This window comes from Emydura macquarii, unplaced genomic scaffold (genome assembly GCF_026122565.2).
Source record: "Emydura macquarii macquarii isolate MOO-44397 ecotype Brisbane River unplaced genomic scaffold, CSIRO-AGI_Emac_v2 contig_2636, whole genome shotgun sequence".
Classification (NCBI taxonomy): domain Eukaryota; kingdom Metazoa; phylum Chordata; order Testudines; family Chelidae; genus Emydura; species Emydura macquarii.
Window position 1 is genome coordinate 13487755 of NW_027132773.1, and position 13873 is coordinate 13501627.

The following is a 13873-nucleotide window of genomic DNA, read 5'->3' on the forward strand; positions in this document are numbered from 1 at the left end:
GGTAATGTATTGTACATTGTTTTCTGTCTGTACTGGATTTGTCGTCTCATGTCTTATATTTAGATTATTATCTCTTTGGGATAGAAACCGTCTCTTTGTTCTGTTTAGCACAATGGGGTCCTGGCTGATGACTAGGGCTTCTAGGTTCCGTAGTAATACAAATAACAATAATATACACTTCTAAAGAAATGTACAATATCCTTCAATCCTTTTGCAGTGTATAATAACATTACTTTTCTTACCCTGAACTTACAAAACTGCAGATGCGGTTTTAAAATCTTACCTGAGTAGCAAAGGGAAGCCCAACAGGTATGTGTCCCCTGTCCCAGCAAACTTCAAGAATAAAGATTTTGTTTTTAGTTCCCCCATTTTCTCCCTCTACACCCCTTTCTAACTTGAGAGAGGGCAGGCTTGAACAGAGACCAACCTACTTTCCTCCAGTATTTGCCATCTCTTTCCCACCATACATGTTCTTTCTTTCCCTGTTCCCTTTCTCTTCCTTTTGTCTAAAGCTTACCTGTCTCTAGTGTCTAGGGGCTGTCTGTCTGTATTTGCTTAGAGAAAAATACAAAATGGAGGGGGGCAGTCTTTTTAGAGAACAAGTGTCTCCCATCAGAAGGGTTATGTTAGTTGAGAGGTTGAAGAACCAGGATCTTATACACACAGCTCCGGTTCTGAGAGAAATCTACCTGGGATAACTCCGGAGAAAGAGGTGATTTGAGAGAGTCAGGCTTCTTCGGGAGCACTGTTCACTATCCTGTAACCTCAACAGCCTTCAAACACTCCTGCAATTTCTCCTCCACAGCTGGTTTCCTATTAGGTGCCAAATCTTCATCTGCATTTCTCTGGAATAGCTGCTGAGCACTGTAAATGTACACTCATCTTTTGAGCGTCTCCATGCAACTGGGTGTAAGATCGTGGTCCTTTTGGTGATCCTGCAGGCTGCCGACTGACCTTGGCAGATCTTCAGTGGCTTGGCCCTCCAGTCAAGTCACAAAGTCTGAATGAACCCCTTCTGGAGTATTATTTTGCCTTCACTATGGTCTTCAGCGCTGGCTCTGGGCCCTTTAAATTCAGCCCTTTGTTCAGGCTTCCAAATAAGCTCCTTTTCTTGGTGTTTATGGCACTTTACCTATGGCTGGTAAGGGAGCCTGGATCTGCCCACTACTCTAGGTTCCAACCCAGCGACCCTACAAACAGCAGCCACGTACAGCTTGATCCAATTCATTGCTGCGTCTTCCCTTGGCCTCTTCCTACCTGGTCCCTTTATCTCAGGATTAAGGTTCTTAGGTCTCTCTCTCCCTGCAAATCCAGCTTAAGCAAATGTGGCCAGAAACAAACTAATCTTTATGTTTGTGACTCATTACAGAAAAAAATAATTTCCCCTGAGTTGTGTTTTGAGGGGTGCCTTTATTTAAGGGACTTAAAAATCGTTCCCCCAACAGTGATTTGGCTTCATCAAAACTTCATTCTGAGCCACCACAGGGAGCAGTTCCTCTCTGTCACTCTGTAGGCATGGTAAAGGAACCTCTAAGGCCCCAAGAATTGCTCCCCAAGATCCATGTCTTCTACCCACATCCAGCAGGGGTATCCAAATATTGTCCAGGGACAAGTCTGGTCTATAATCACCCTAGAGTTCTTGCGATGGCTTCAGATGATCCACTCCGAAAGCAACAGCACTAGAAATACTGATCATCACAACAAAAGTCCACTTGGTAAGGAGAGACCCCAAGTTCAGAGGGAGCTGGGTTCCTCCTGTTGTCTGCAGTAACTGATGATTAATAGTCACCAATTTAACTCCGGCAGTACAAATTTTCTTCCCTTTTAGCACTTAGTTCACCTTGGATCAGACTTATTTCAGATCTTGAGTCCAACAGCATTGTGCTTTTCTAGCCATCGATGAAGTAACTGGTATTCGACCACCTCTTCAGGGGCCATTTTATCAGTTCCTGATAGTGACTCTGCCTTTGCCTCCACATCTACAAATGTTATCTGCCCGGGGACCCACTTGTGAAACAGTCTCTCTCTTCTGACCCAGGGGATGTCTGTGATTAATATGCACTTTGGCATCCTCCAATATTTTAGCAATCATTAGCTTCACTAGCAATCACTTCTTGAAGTGCTACATCTGGTATAAAGGAGTCACTCTGAGGCTGGGAATTAACAGCTGATACCTTCAAGGAAATCCCAATTTCTGATTCCACATTTTGAACTCAGTGTATAACCTGGTCCATAGGTTTATCCAAAATGTTATCCTACTTCACAAGCAGGTTATGAAGTTCCTTTGCTAAATCATTTATAAACTGAGTTTTCACATAGGTTCTCTCATGGCTTGCCACTGGGCATTTGCCCCTCTCTGCTTTGCCAGTCCCAGATTTAGTGCAGGACATTCTACTTCACTTGAGTCATCTTTCGGCAGAATGGTGCAAAAAAGGCCTATCAAACAGTCTCTTTAATGTACACAAAATGTCCCCTCTGTCTGTTTACATAAAACATGGCTCTTGTGTTGTCTGAGAGAACTAACAAACTCTTCCCCCTGATATGCGGGAGGAATGCTACACAAGCCAAACATGGCTTGCAGTTCTTGGAGAGTGAGGTCCTGAGACAACCAAAGCCTTTGAGTCTGCTCCCCAACCTAGATCTGATGCATTCATAACTAAAGTGAGCATCTGCTGAGGCAGAACAAAGGGAACTTCTGTGTAAACATTTGATGGGTTTGTCCATCAGTCCAGGGAGGACAAGACTCAAACTTGTACCTCAACTACCTTGTTCATGTGATGGCGGCTTGGAGAGTTTACTGAGGCGAGCAAAGCTTGTAGCTCCTGGAAGTCCAGTCTGGTGTGCTGGACCATGTAGGTGCATGCCGCCTTGTGCCCTAGAAGTTTGAGGCACTTTTGAACCACAGTGTGAGAATGGACCTTTAGCTCTAAAGCAACAAGACGCAGTGCCTCAAATCTCTTTTGCGGCAGAAACACCCTGGCCTGTGTGGGGTCTAGCACCACCCCAATAAATCCGAGTTCTCTGCACTGGTGTCAGGATAGATTTTTCCGTATTGATTAGGAGCCCTACCATGTGAAAAGCTAACTGGGTAGAGGTTATGCTCGAGAATAGCTGAGGTCTGGATCAGCCCCCTCACTAGCCAGTCGTCCAGGTAAGGAACACAGGGATTCCTGATCTGCACAGGAAAGCTGACACTACTGCCATACATTTCATAAATGCGCAAGGGGCTACAGTCAAGCTGAAGTGGAGAGCTGTGAACTGGTAGTGGGAATTGTTGACCATGAATCTGAGGAACTTTCGGTGGCTGTGATGAATTGCCACATGAAAGTAAGCATCCTTTAAGTCAAAAGCAGCATACCAGTCCCCCGTCTCTAAGAAATGGATAATAGAAGCAAGAGTGACCATCTGGAATTTTGTTTTCTTCAAAAATTTGTGCAATTGCTTTAGATCTAAAATAGGCCTGAGTCACCCTCACCCCCTTTGCCTTTGGGATTAGAAAGTATCAGGAATAGAATACCTTTCCTCAGAAACTCATGGGAATTCCCTTGATGGCCTCTTCAAGGAACCAAGACTGGACCTCCTAAGGTATCACATTTTCATGAGAGTGGTCTCTGAAGCGAGACAGGGAAGAGAGACAGGAACGGGGAACAGAAGTAAATTGGAGGGTCTAAACCAGTTGCACCATGCTTAGGATCCACTGATCTATGATGATGCAGGACCAAGCACTTAGGAAGTAGCATAGACAGTTGGTAAAATAGGGGCAGGGAATGATGGTACCCTGGGAAGTGATAGGCTGTTCTTGACAGGTCAAAATGAATGCTCTGAGGAACCAGTGTGCCTGACTGCAGTGGCACTATGGAGGAGGCAGCCATCTCTTATAACCTCTGCCCTTCTTTCTAGATAGCTTCTGGCTACAAGGCATAAACAAGTGGAACGGATGGGACTGTTGCAGGTAGAATGGCTTTCGCTTCGCTGCCAGCGTACAAGTCCCCAGCAACTTAAGTGTCACTCTTGAGTCCTTAAAGTTACAAAGTCTTTCATCCATCTTCTCAGAGAAGAGTGAATGGCCTTTGAATAGGAGGTCTTGGATGATCTGATGTACCTCTGGGGACAAACGTGACAATTACAGTCAAAATGAATGCTACAAGGAAATGGCGGAAGCCATAACATGAGCTACGTAATCCACTGCATTTAGGCTCACCTGCAGGGCTGACCTGGCAACTAATTGTTTAGCCTCATCAGGAAGCTTATCTTTAAACTTTAGGATGCTTTCCCACAGGTTAGAGCTTCCTATACCAACCTGCTGGTTGGCGATTCTCAGTTGTAATCCTCCTGTGGAATAAATTTGCTTGCCGAAGAGGTCTAGCTTCCTTGCTTTCTTCCCCTTTGGGGTTGAGACCTGATGTCCCTGCCTCTCCTTTTCATTTGCAGCAGATACTGCCAGGGAACCAGGAGGCAGGTGACTGTAAAAATGTTCATAACCTGGGGAAGGGATATAATATCTCCTCTCCACCCTTTTAGCTGTGGGAGGAAGGGAGGATGGGGTCAGCCATAAGCTTATGATGGGCTCTAGGATGGCCTCATTTATAGGGAGAGCTACCTTAGAGGGTCCAGCAGAGGTCAAAATGTTCACCAATCTGTGTGACTTTTCTTGTACCTCCTCTGGCTTGATATCCAGAGCCACATCCACCCTTTTTTAACAAGTCCTGCTGGACTCTGAAGTCATCTGGCATGGAAGAGGTAGACTCCACGAGCGCTGCCTCATTCGGGGATGAAGAGGAAGAGGCCAGTGGTTGTTGAGGGGTCCCTCGTCCAATTCCTGCACAGGAGTAATCAGTTCCCCTTGCAAAGTTCTGGTGCCAGCAGAGGGAGAACAATGACTGTGGTTCTCATATTCCAGTGTCTAATGAATGTTGCAGAATGTGGAGGAAAGCCCCCAGGGCTCCAGAAGGGCCACTGGTATGGTGATGGAACCCAGCTGTGTGCCAGTCAATCCTTAGGTTGGGACCTGCCGAGACGCTGCAACCGTAGCAGTACTGAATGGTGCACCAGGCACTGGACAATCCAACAAGCCCACTTCTGGTGCCGGGCAGGAATTTTGTCCCACGGAGCGAAATCAGAACTAACAAGTTCACTAGTTTGCAGCTGCCTCAAACTCTTCAGGTGTAGATGGTACCGTCAAAGGCCCCTGAGCCTGCCGTACCAAGAGTTGTGCCAGTTTTGTGATCCATCTCAATGGGCCCTTCCTGGGCTCAGTAGTTAGCAATCCCTCTTTGCAGGGAAGTTGTGCCTGGGGAGAGGGGCTCTTTTTTGAATGTCCCTCAGTGTCCTTTGCAGCACCTAGTGCCTTGCCCATAGATCTTGAAGCCCCAGTACCGAGTCCTTTGAGGACTTATGAAGTCTTTTCTTTGGTACCAGTGAAGCTGGTTTGCCTGAAGACTCAGCTAAAGTGGACGGAGCACTCCTGACCAACTCACACGTGCTCAGTACCTGTTCAGAGCAGGAAGGTTTCAATGGAGAGAGCAGCACAGACGCCATGAGCAAATATTTGAGCCTGGCCGCCCTGCCCTTTTTTGAATGAGGCCTGAATCCTCTACGAATGTGACATTTGTCACCTAAGTGGGCTTTCCCCAGACATTTCAGGCAGCTGGGATGGGTCGCTGACTGGCACTGGCTTGCCATAGGCCTTAAAGCCAGGAGAGCATGGCATGAGTCTGGTACTGGACCCAGTACTCAACAGGCACCAGAAAGCTGTCTACATTAAGAACTAGACAAAACTTATTCTTATGGTAACTTTATACAAAAAACACTATTCTAAGATAAACTAACATGACAGGAATTTTATATAAACAAGAAGATGAGGGAAGATTTTTGAAAGCAAAGATCACGGCTCCAATAACCATCAAGGTGGTAGGAAGGAACTGAGGGGAGCTGGGGGCAGTGGGGCCCTTTATACCTCCATGCTGTGGTGTGAGGCACCAGAGGGAACTCACACTATCCCAACAGGTGCTGCTGAGGGAAAATTTCTAACTACTGTGCATTAGGTGCACACATACCTACAGTGGAATGGACATGTGCAATCACCTGAAGAAGAAGAATCATTATAATACTGTGTTATTCATTAACATCAGTTCCATAAGCAGCAGTACATAGGTATTTTGACTGTATCGGTGGTGCTGTGTTTTACATTTCACACCACTTCTTATATTCTTTAAGAAGGAACTGCGAATTTATAGGGAAGGAGCAGAGAGGTTTATTCTTTCTTTTATTTGTAATTACCCTTGTGTATCTTAGCAAACTGTTGTTTGCTATAATTATACGAACTGTACATTTATATACGTTTAAATTCGGTTCACTTCGAGGGTAGCAGTCCAGTTTACAATTGTTATATCAGAGCTAAGGATTATTCCTTTTTGTCAAAACATATGTTCATGCTTTCAAGTGCAGTGTGCACACAGGGTTTTATTTTCATGGAAAAATCAGACTCTTCTTCTTAGACTGCAAGCATCTGTGCATGTCAGCTACAGCAGAATGTGCAAGAATATAATTCCCATGCTAATCACAAGTGATGGCATAAAGTGTTTCACAAGGCCAGTCCAATGAAGGTAATTCTGAGTGACAAACTATGCTGAAACCCTAGCCAAAGGCATACACAAAATATAATGAAATAATGAACATAAAAAGTATGCAAAGTGAATACTACAGATCTGGCTTAAGCCAATTAAAGCTATTTAGCTGTACGGCTGCAAATTTTTCTTTAACTTGCCCTCTTGAAAATATTCATCTATAGACAATCTTGCTGGTGTTTTGTGGAGAATCTACTAGATGCAACAAGATGGGTTGCTTCAGCCACAGGGAAAAATAAACACTTTTCATATCAAGTCTCTATTAAGCACGATAGTCCTTCATTTTCCTAGTTCCATATTGCTTCCTGTCATTGTTGTAAGCTCTGCCTACCGGATGCATGCCCATATTTCCATCTCTTTTTAACATTCTTGCTCTAATGAGCAACTAGGTAACCACAACCTTGTCGATAGGTGGGGCATGCAAACCCTAAAACAAGATATTTATAATACACATCCCTAGAATTTCCCCACTAAACCCTCACAAAATGTTTTGCACATCTTTGCAGCAAGAATAACTAACTAATCATAGCAAACTTAGAGTCTGTAGGCCAAATCATAATAATTCTCCTCCACCCTCCTGTCACTGCCCCCCTCCCCACCAAAAAAAAAAAAAAAAAAAATAGGACATTTTTTATTAAGTCGAACACAATTTAAAAAAAAATATTATGGGCAGGAATATTGGGTCCAATCTGGCTGTTTTACATCTCTGACCACAGTCTCCAGAAAGAGAACATTTTAATTTGAAATTTCAATTTAAGAACAGACCTTTCATTTAACAGAAAAGTTCATGACAATGTAATCTGGATATCAGCAATATCCCACGAATATATGTGCTGGCACGTTTTTGATAGACTTGTCTTCTAGTACTACTTTTCCTTCTGAGACAGTGAATGAATGCACAAAATTAGGTTAAAATATGAGAAAAAAGAAGAATGAGCACTTCTTACCATAGGAACAGGAGTATCAGAAACATAAGGCCAGATACAAATATACTGTAGGGGTACTGAATTGTCCCATACCAATTGCAACAACTGTAATCACAAGGAATGCTGCACATTTCAAGAAATACTATAATGAAGGTTTTCTTACTTGGGTAGTTCAGAGCCCATCAAGGACAGAGAATATTGTAAATCAGTAATATGCCAACAAATTTAAGCAAGATACAGTGGAGTCACAGAATATTTGGAATTATCACATGGGCCCTACAATAACTGTAAACAATTTTTATAGAGTTAACAATGGGAAATGGACATGACAAAGTATGATTTCTCAAGTAAATATTGCTATCTCTACTGTGTTCCTACTAGATTGGAGTTATTCCCCATATTAACTGATTCATAGCACCATAAAAATTATGTAAGTAAACAATTTGGAGTTGCCGATAACAAGGAATGCACTTAAAATGTGCATTACTTACTTTTCCCCAGAAAATAGTCCATGGAAACAGAGAAGGTATTTAAGAAACACATAAAAATTAAATATACCTACATTTATTCTTGCACTGTACAAGTGCCAAAAATAATAGAAAAGTCATATTAATTATCGGCATATATAATAAATAGTGGAGACCCCCCCTGACAGTGAGAGTCAGGTTACCTGAGGCCCGTTCCACTGCCAGCAGTAGGATACTCTATGTTATTGAGTGCTAAACAGAGAATGATAGATTTATCAAAGTTTGAAACAAGCGAAAGACACTGGGCAAAAGGACAGGAACAAAAATAAGAAGAATTGTCAGATGAGAACAAACACCACTGAGACTAGGATGCTCAGTTTTTTTACAAAATGAAGTGATTTTATGGAAATGTGCCTCCAATAGGAAAAAATCAAAGGTATTTAAAATCTAGAAAAGTGAAGGACAGAGAGCTTAAAAGAATAACTAACATTAGTAGAATATGCCACTGAAGTTAGGATTAAACAGACAGTTAGGAGACCTTTAGAATCTTTAGAAAGAGTGTATATATAAAAGAGAAATTGTAGGCGGGAAGAGGAGATAGAAAGGATGAAAAGAGCCAGACAGAATGAGGAAACAAAAAAGTGTGATAAATCTAGTGACCTCTTTTTCCCTTAGCTATTCTTACTTTTGACAGTTCTACAATTAAGCAAATTAGCTTCCACTATGCATATTTATGTCATTTTAAAATCCTTGTACATTGCAGTCAAGATGTAAGTACAGCTATTACAATGAACTAAATTGAGCAGTTGTTCAATTAATAGATCATTTTTATGGTTCCTCACAATGCATGAATTTTGGATTTTGTTTTATTAACTCAACAGTGTGTCAAAATGATGCAATTAGATAACACAGATATCAAGTGTGAAAACACAGCATAAGAATTTGTGAAAAATTAAAATGTTCCATTTACCTTGAACATAAACTCTTGCCTGATGTTTATCTTTTCCTTTATAGTTTTCAGCTTCACATTCATAAGTTCCTTCATCTTCAAACTGAATATTGAAGATCTTGAGAACTGCACCAGACATGCTTATCTCAGCAGTTGCTGGCATGGGTTCAAGATACTTATTCCATCTGATCTCAGGAACAGGGCTTTGAAAAGATACAATAATTCAAGTTAGCACTGTTTAGAAATTGGCTATTAATGTGTATTATGCAGAAATGTATTTATTGCCGAAATATTTTTGTGTTAAATACCCTGAATTTTTGCTCCCAATGAGATATGAAAGGCAATATATTATTCTACAACTAAATTAAAATATACTTACTTCCCAAGTGCAAAACATTCCAGTGTCACGTTTTGCCCCAGGAGTGCATATGTATCCTTGAACTTAACCTTGATATCAGCTGGATATACTTTAGGTCCTAATATTGAGAGAGATTCACAGACACAGCCAGTCAGTGACAAATTAATACAGCAATTTTAACTTCTACAGCTCAAGAATGACTTCTGAACATTCCATAGAGACTTCTTCTTTGTGTCCATACCAATGAAGTCTGACTTAGCACTGAACAATTTTAACAACAAGGCAGAACTGCTCTTCTCAAAAATGAATTATCTTCCATTGGATGATTAATAGCTAATATAAGCAAGAGCACAATTCTGTAGTGTAAACACATTTAAGTTTATTTTGGAGGGTAACAGTAGACTGTAAAGATGACGGAGAGAGCACGTTCCTAACTTTTATGGGCAGTCAAAGCCCAATCAGCTTATCTCCATGGCTTCCTTAGACCAAGTGAACTTTCATTTTTGTGAACTTTAAGATCACCCCCTTCTCTTCTGTGGGTACAGAAGTACTTGGAAGTAGCAGAACTATTGTGCTTTGTTGCATAGGGGAATAGGGAGTGAAGGAATACCAGGAGTCTATGTGGGCATGTGAAACCCTACCTACCAGTGAGTTGAGCTCTGTGGAGCTTCTCTTGTCCTATCAGATGAAGGACTCAGTATGGGTGTGGGCCAAGGAACAGTTAGGGACAAGACCAGTTGAGCTGAAACCACCTAAATTCACTGGCTATTACTCCATGCAGAGTAGGGAAAATCTAACAGTCACAAGGGCTACTGAAGTTCTGAAGCTACAGAGCAGCTCTGGAAAGGAAAGGAGTGGATTCCCTCTCTGTTCCAGACCTGCTCCAGTCAGGTTGGCAAAAGAGCCACACTTTGTCTATTAATGAATAAATGACACTTATTTCTTATTAACCTAATTGTGATTGTTATCAAATAGTTCTAATGCCAATTAACTCATTTTTATGTGCATAGGAACCACTCACACACAGAGACATAACATGAGTATTTACCCTGTGTTCTCTCTAAAGGTGGAAATTCTGTGGTGATGTTAAAATATTAAAGTAAATGAATATGAAATTGGAATTTAATGTATTTTTTACAATTTAAAATATGAAAAATATGTACCCTCTGATCAAGTGGGCCCAATTTTATTCAAATTAAATCTTGCATTAAGCAAAGAGTATATGAAAGACGAGTGACTGACATTCCAAAGTGCAAGCAGGACAGTATTTATTGTACTGAAAAAGCATAACTTTGCTGATGAAATGGCAGTGAAAAATTTAGTAACATGAAGCCAAAGAGAAGACTCAAGGGATTGGCATAACTATCCAAAGCCTTTTATCTCTAGATAACCAAGTATAGATCTGCCCTCTCTCCCCCCATCCCCTACCACAGGAAGAGCAGGTCAGTAGCTTTTGCAATACCATTCCAGACTCATCATAGCAAAAGGCAGCAGGGCTTGGTTGGGTGGGCCAGGAGAAGAGGCTGAGTTTCCCACTCCTTAGAAGATTTCCCATAAAACATAATACAGCCTGGAGCTGCATCAGCTTTTCCTTGGTGTCTCTATCCCCCAACAAGGACCCCAAGGGTTGTCAAAGCCAGGAGAATGTGACAGGTTTTCAGACAGGCCCAATGACCTACTCCATGATGGTAACAGGGGAGTAAAACTCACACCCTGAGGATAGAGAAGGGACTCTGAGGGGATTTTCATGGAGGTTTCCTTTCTAAGAAGGCCCCTACAGTAGGAGGGCATGATCTGGGCCTTTGTATGTGGAATGTTTAAATAATATCTCTGAAGTAACCTTACTGAAATACTAGTTCATTGACTGCTTTAAAATTATCTCAGAGCTAAAAATACTGCAGTAAATGGGAAAAATCAAAATGCAAACAGTGAAAACACTTCACATAAATACTTACGGTCTGCCTGGGGAATAAGTGGAATGAATTTGCTGAATACACTCTTTGTGATTGAAGGACTGGACACAAAACATGAATAATTGCCCTTATCTGATGCTTCTACATTTGCAATGTAGAGATTACCATTTGTCTGTGACACAAATCGCCGTTTGTCCAAAGTAATGAATACTGGGAACTCATTTAGAAGCCAGCGATAACTGAGATCATCTAGAGGAAAATATTTTCTAGTTAATATTTAGTAAACCCAATAGAAATAGTATCATCTGCTTGTATCAAATAAAGCCACAGTATTTTCTCTAGGATCATCTACAGTAATGTAAAAGTCTGTGGTTTTTTGCAGCATAAGCACTATTTAAGGATGAGTAAGTAAGTGGCATCTGAAAAGCTAATCAGAAATCTAGAAAACCCACCAGTTTATGAACTGATTTATTTCCCTATAATCTGTAGTTTATTAGTTTTTAGTTTGGAGATGGATTCCCATACAAAATAAGAACACATATATCAGAGCAACAAATTAGAGGAGTGAAACTAGGGAGGGACAAAATGTGTTTGCTAGCTCCTTACAAGGTCAACTTCAATTCTTCAAAACAAAATATTAAGATCAAAATGTTGCTTTCTCTGCTAAGACGACCAAATTAAGAGGAGAGATACCGTCTGGGAGATACCATCTATATGCTTCTCAAGTTCAAAATACCTCCATTTAATTTTATGAGATATATTAGATGCTATAAAACAAATCTAAAGATGGCTTACATGAAAAATCACAAATCACACAAATATAAAACAGAGATACTGTCAACTTATTGGGGTAGGCCCTGATTTTTTAAGGAATTTAGGCAGCGCTCCATTCAACATTGCAATGCCTAACTGATTTAGGAGCCCAAATCTCATTTTCAAAAGCATCATAGGTATTCAGGACTAGATCCACTCAGTGTTGCAATGCCTAACTTTTAGATGTGCTACTTAGCACACTTCCTGAATTGGGTGCCCAGGCCCTACTACAACACACTGGGGGAGACAGGCATCCAAGAACAGAATTCACAAAAGCCACCAAGCTGAGTAGGAAGCCACCTAAATTAGCCAGTAGGAAATGCTGAGGAGAGGGGTGGGATTTAAGATTCCCTCTGCTTTGAATTCACAGCCATGTACCCTCTTCTAGACTTAAATATTCTTTCGTACAGGTTTCCCCCTTCCCAAGAAAGGGCCTAAACTATCCAGCTATAGAGTCTCTCTCGCTCTCTCGACAAACACACACAGTGCAACAGTTTCAACAGAAAAGTCTGAAAGAAACACACCATAGAATACCCAATAGCTCAGCAATGAGAGCATTTACCTGGGATATAAGAGAGCTGGGTTCAAGTCCCTGCTCTACATGAAGCAGAGTGGGGATCTTAACCCATGTCTACTCTAGCAGATGTGTTTTGTTCAGGTCTCAATCCAATAGGTGTGCTTTGAGCATGCCTACCAGATTGGGCCTTGCAGGAAAAAGGAACTCCTTGTTTGTGAATTATGTTGGGGCTTAGGTGTGAACTAGATGCTGGGTGTCAGGACTGACATGGCTCTGCGCATGCCTAGCAGCAAAAACTTTGGTGCCTAGGACATTTAGGCACCTACAGGGTTAGGTGGCAGCTGAGCAGGGGTTTTGAGGATCTAAATTTTGGATTTAGGTGCCTAAAGTGTCTGTGGGGTTCCTAAATCTCTTTGCAGATCTAGTCTTTAGGATCCTAAGTCTCACGTCACTAGGACATTGGCTCCTAAGTGAGTTAAGGCAGCACACCACCTAATACCTTTACAAATCTGGGATTTAGTCCATCAAGAGAGAGCTGAGAGATTTAAACTTCCTCAGAGACACCATCTCATCAGCTGACTCACTAAGAACTGGCATCAAAATTTGTGAATGTATGTAATATGGGACGGGGTGCCTAATAGTTAGCTCACAAAACATAGCTATTTCTATCTCTTTGCATACACTTATTGCAGGATAATGTTTGGTAATCTGACATGATCTCCTGCAATCATTTATTGAAAAAATAAAGTAGCTATTTGAAGGAATACAATTGTTTTGGTATTTCTTCAACAGATTTAATCCACGCTTTGGATATTAGGAAACTAAGAAACTTGCATGCTCTCTATGTCTTTCTTGATGATGAATTCTCTATCAACTAGAGAATATCTATTTTGGGGGAGTTAGCAATAATAGCAAGTTTCCTAAAAGGAAGTACAATTTAGCCTTCTAATACTGAATTATTGTCTAACTACTAGCTGAGAACATTTGTTTGCAGAGTTCATTTATATTTGCTTGCTTTCAACCCTTCAGCTGCAGCTTTTCACATAGCAAGCTGAGCTCAGAATTGGTAATTACTGCACCAAATTAAAAAGACTAAACCAAATTCAAAGTTAAATTCATGTCAAACTGGAATTAAACATTGTTAAATTGTATAATAGCTGGTAGACAGACAGAAATTTTAAGACCAAAAAGAAAAAATCAGTATTTTTCTTCTGTTTGCATCATGTCAATATATAATCTTATTAGAACAGTAAAAGATATGAGATAGTAAAGTTAAAATGTAATGGGTCAAATCCTGCTCTCAT

The 13873-nt window shown here is 41.1% G+C and overlaps 1 protein-coding gene across 1 annotated transcript in view; it reads right to left on the bottom strand.

The window, feature by feature from the left end:
• The window catches only part of CNTN1 (contactin 1), a 238637-nt gene that overhangs the window by 120454 nt on the left and 104310 nt on the right, over positions 1-13873 (bottom strand). The window contains exons 6-8 of the mRNA XM_067564200.1: positions 11282-11488; positions 9348-9444; positions 8990-9171 (exon numbers count right to left, since the gene is read on the bottom strand). Coding sequence (XP_067420301.1) covers positions 8990-9171; positions 9348-9444; positions 11282-11488 — 486 coding nt within the window. The remainder of the gene's footprint in view (positions 1-8989; positions 9172-9347; positions 9445-11281; positions 11489-13873) is intronic.